General features: G+C 39.7%; 1 protein-coding gene across 1 annotated transcript in view; it reads left to right on the top strand.

Annotated features, from left to right (window-relative positions):
* LOC148947628 (uncharacterized) overlaps positions 1–5,000 on the top strand; it is a 200,651-nt gene that overhangs the window by 188,521 nt on the left and 7,130 nt on the right. The window contains exon 17 of the mRNA XM_089095962.1: positions 4,389–4,618. Coding sequence (XP_088952088.1) covers positions 4,389–4,618 — 230 coding nt within the window. The remainder of the gene's footprint in view (positions 1–4,388; positions 4,619–5,000) is intronic.

Raw genomic sequence — 5,000 nt, forward strand, 5'->3', positions numbered from 1 at the left:
CTGTGTTTGTGTGTCTGTGTGTGTGTGTCTGTGTGTGTGTGTCTGTCTTTCTGTGTCTGTGTGAGTGTGTCTCTGTGTGTGTGTCTCTGGGCGTGTGTCTCTGTGTGTGTGTCTCTGTGTGTGTGTCTCTGTGTGTGTGTCTCTGTTTGTGTCTCTGTGTGTGTGTCTCTGTGTATGTGTCTCTTTGGGTGAAACAGTTTGAGGCATTTTAGGCGATGATTTTAGAAAACAAAAGCAGAACTTTTAAAATCACAACAACTGAAGGTCAGTAAATAATTCCTTTGTGAGGCCCGGGGATGGCCTTTGGGGGTCTGGATGGGCCTTTGGGGGCGCCGGTGATCCTTTGGGAGCTTGGGGGCCTTTGGGGGGCACAGGGAGGGCCTTTGGAGCACAGGGATGGCCTTTGGGGGTCCGGGGGGACAGTTGGGGCCTCGGGGGGCCTTTGAGGACCGGGGGGCTTCCTTGGGGGTTGGGGGAGGAGGATTGGAACCCTTTGGGGTTGGGTTAGAGGACCTCACAACACTGTTCAAATGAAACTTGTGTATTATAACGACCACACTCAAATTCTCTTCTAAAATCTCTTCAAAAATCTTCTTTTAAAATGTCTCTATCTGTTTCGCCGAAATAATTCCATAACTTGTCTAAAACGGTTTCGCCCAAATAATCCCTAAACGCAAATTCAGCGTGTTCATTTGTTATTGGCATCTCTGCGCTAACGCATTTCAAATTAATATGAAACCTTTTCGCGCGCTAAAACAATTCATCGCTAAGATGTTTCTTGCCTAATTGTTTCTATGTCCTTTGGTTATTAATATCTTTTGGAGTTCGACCAGTAGAACTGTTACCGAGGCAAAGACATTAATGACTTGGATCTATTCCTGGAGCAGTACCTGTCAGACATTACTAAACTTTGCCCGGAAACAATTTGATTAATGACTGACAGCAAAGTGAGAAAAATACTGTTTTTCCATTCTCACTGACAAAAACCATGAAACATACATAAATTGCTGTTGACATCCATGAAAGTGAGAAAGTTCCTGTTTTTTCATTCTCACTGACAAAAACCATAAAACAGACAAAATTCCTGGTTTTTCAAGTGAGAAAATTCCTGTTTTTCAAATTCTCACTGACAAAAACCATTAAATATCCATGAAAAACATCAAATAAATCGACCAACACACATAACCATCCATGAAAACATACATAAATGTGACAAAATTCCTGTTTTTCAAATTCTCATTGACAAAAACCATAAACCACGTGGTTCTCGTGCCAATATATGGTGTTAAAAAAGTTATAGGTGGCAGCAGGGGTGAGGGGTCAAGCTGGTAACCCCTCCTCTACTGACATAACTTACAACCCTTGCCCTGAGAGCTGTGGGGGTGTCTTCCTCAAAGACATAATTTCTGAACTCTTCAACTACAATGAAAAAAATTGCTATCTCCCAGTTTTGATTGGATGTCTTTGGGGGAATTATGAGCGTGGGGGGGGCTGCTCTCCAATCACTTTTGACTCTTAAAAAGCGTGCTATAACTTTCAATTTCAAATCAAATGAGCTCATCTGAAGTATATGCGACCACCCATTCAATAAAAACCTTACATGATCCTCGACCATGACTTGCAACCCTATCCTTAGGGCACTGGGGGGCTCTTTCAACCCTAGAGTCATTGTTTTAGTTCTTTGGACTATTTTGAGCTAAATTATTATCTAACAATTTTAATCAGATTTGTTTGGTCAAAAGGGGTAGCCGGGAGGGGGAATAGCTACCCTTCATCGCTTTTAACTCTTAAAAGTGAACTAGAACTTCCAGTTTTCAACCAAGTGAACCTCCTCTAAAGTTTATACAACCATCCCTTCCATAAAAACCTTAAATACCCCCTGGGCATAACTTACAACCCTTGGGCCTAGGCTCTGGATTTTTTTTTTCAACCCCAAAAACCTTTTATATTATATTTAGACTATTATGAATAGAATGGCTATCTCAAAATTTCTAATTAGATGCATTTCGGGACAATACGACGTCTCTGGAGGGGGAGGGGTAGCTTCCCTTTGATCACTTCGATTACCATTACCAATCCAATAAACCCTCTCCGAAGTTTATATGACCACGCTTTCTATAAGAACCGTACATGCCCCCAGGGCAAACCTTACATCCCTTGCCCTGAGTGCTGGGGAATTTTTTATCCTCAAAGACTTTCAAATACGTTGAACAAAATGGCTATCTCGAAATTTTTATCCTCGAAGACATAATTTTCAGACCGAATAAGATGGCTTATCGCCATTTTGTTGATCGGCTGATCGCCGATCAACATCAAAATGTTGATCGGAAGTCTTTGGGTAAATGGTGGGCGTGGGGGGGATTCTCACTTCGATTACTTTTTAATATTAAAAAGGGCACTAGCCCTCTCAATTCCCAATCGAATGAGCCCTTATTGAAGTTTCTACGACAACGCTTTCTATAAGAACCTTATATGCCCCCAGGGCATAGCACCCCACCTTAGCCCTGAGGCCGGGGGGGGGGCGGGGGGTGTCATCCTCAAAGACATAATTTCCGGACCCTTCAACTACGTTGAAAAAAATGGCTATATTCGAATGTTTTACTACTGATGACGGTCACTGTATATGTGACCGAAATATCTGGTATTTTTGTGAATTTCTATCATCACTGTCTATTAAAAGGATTTTATCCCTATTTGAACTTTTATTTATCGAATGTTGATCGGGAGTGTTTGGAAAATGAAGGGCGTGGGGGGGGGGGGGGTAATTCGCCCTCCGATCACTTTCGACTAATAATAAGGGTAATAGACCTCTCAATTTCCAACCAAATGAGCCCTTTTTGAAGTTTCAACGACAACGCTTTCTATAAAACTTTATATGCCCCCAGGGCATAAGTTAAAACCTTTGCCCTGAGGGCTGTAAGGGGGGAGTGTCATTCTCAAAGACATAATTTCTGGACCTTTCAACTATGTTGAACAAAATGGATATCTCACAGTTTTGATTGGATGTATTTGGGGAAATGGTGGGCGTGGGAGGGGAGTTAGTTACACACCAATAACTTTTGACTATCAAAAAGGGCACTAGTTCTCACAATTTCCAATCGAATGAGCCCTTTTGGAAGTTTCTACGACAACGCTTTCTATAAAACCTTATATGCCCTCAGGGTATAACTTACAACCCTTGCCCTGAGGGCTGTAGGGGGTTTGTCATCCTCAAATACATAATTTACGGACTTTTGAACTACGTTGAACAAAATGAATATCTCAAAATTTTGATTCGATGTGTTTGGGAAAATGGTGGGCGTGGGAGGGGAGTTAGTTGTCCTCCAAGCACTTTTGACTTTTAAAAAGGGCAATATCCCCTTCAATTCCCAATCGAATGCGTCCTTTTTGAATTTTTTACAACAACTGCTTCGACACAAAGTGCCCTGGTCTAAAACCAAAAAATAATAACAATACATTGTGCCAACATAGTTGGCACAATGTCATAGGCAGCGCTATAGCGCTGCCTATGACTACCTCGTGTATGGGCTGTGCGAATACACCTTCGAACGAAAAATTTCAACTTTCGCGGTTGTACATATTACGCAAAGAACAGCTCTCGTAGCCTATATCTTACCTTATTTGAATTTAAACAAATCACCAATATACCTAAGAAATGTCGTCGGCTTTTTTTCTTCTTTCTGCTTCTCCTACTTCCTCTACATCAAACCTATATTAAACCTACTTCCCCTATGTTAAACCTGTATTAAACCTACTTCCCCTATGTTAAACCCACTCATAAATTTAAATGGCCTAATTCTAACAAAATTATAAAGCAGAGCAGAGTGACTTTAGGCTTGTACAAAGATTTTTGGTTAAACTGAATATTTTTCAGAATAATTGATATTTTCAAATTTTTATTTTTAACCATATTTTATTCAATGTCCTGTATTTGCCTCATTTTTTAGATGACCCCTTTCAAAAGTTTCCAGCTATTTCTTAAAATCAGGGCTGGTTTATGTCCCTTATCTTTACTAAGCTAGGTAATTAGGGTTATTTTTTGGGGAGAGGGGAGAGGAGGTTATATTTTTGAGGTTCCAAAGCTCGTTACAAAAATATAAATTAAGCCTTTTAGGAAAATATTAAATATTGAAGCTATAAGAAACCGCCAAAGAAATCATCAAAATCTAAATATTTCAGGTAATGAGGAGGTTATCCCAGGAGAATGAGCTTCCTTTTCTTAAGTGATGCTTTTTGTTATATCTAACATAAAGTTAAGACTGAGGCTACATATTTCACGAGCCAATTTGGAAATATGAAGTTGTATGAATGCTTTTTTTTACACTTTAGAAATTTCACTAAATATAAAAATGTTTATGTGTTTTCTCTTAGCGCTACTTCTATTACAGGATGAAAAATGGGTTTCCAATTCAATCAGATGGGATAAAATACGAGTCTAAACTTGACCCAACTGGCGTTGTAGCACTAGAGGTTAAAAGCTTGCTCCGTGAAGATTCTGGGGAATACACTTGCGTAGCAAAGAATATTCATGGAAGAACTTCAAGCACAGCGGATCTACGGGTCAGAGAACGGCCAGACGCAGATCCTTCACCGCCAACATTCATTTCAGGCATTCAAGGTAACAACACCTTTCTGAATTATTAAATAGAAAAAAACAAGTTTTTTAACTGAATGTAAGGAACGACGTTAAAACTTAAAACGAACAGAAATTATTCCGTATATGAAAGGGGCTGTCCCCTCCTCAACGCCTCGCTCTTTACGCTAAAGTTTTTTATTGTTTAAAAAAAATAGAGCTGTGAGGAAGTTAAACTTTAGCGTAAAGAGCGAGGCGCTGAGGAGGGGCCAGCCCCTTTCATATACGGAATAATTTCTGTTCGTTTTAAGTTTTAACGTCGTTCCTTACTTTCAGTTAAAAAAACTTGTTTTTTTTTATTTAATTTTTGGACGTTTTTGAATTAATACAGGCTTTGATTTTGGCTCACCGTACATGAATAATTAAA

Source organism: Artemia sp. Qi Xiang Cuo, chromosome 10, assembly GCF_049724085.1.
Source record: "Artemia sp. Qi Xiang Cuo chromosome 10, ASM4972408v1, whole genome shotgun sequence".
Lineage (NCBI taxonomy): Eukaryota > Metazoa > Arthropoda > Branchiopoda > Anostraca > Artemiidae > Artemia > Artemia sp. Qi Xiang Cuo.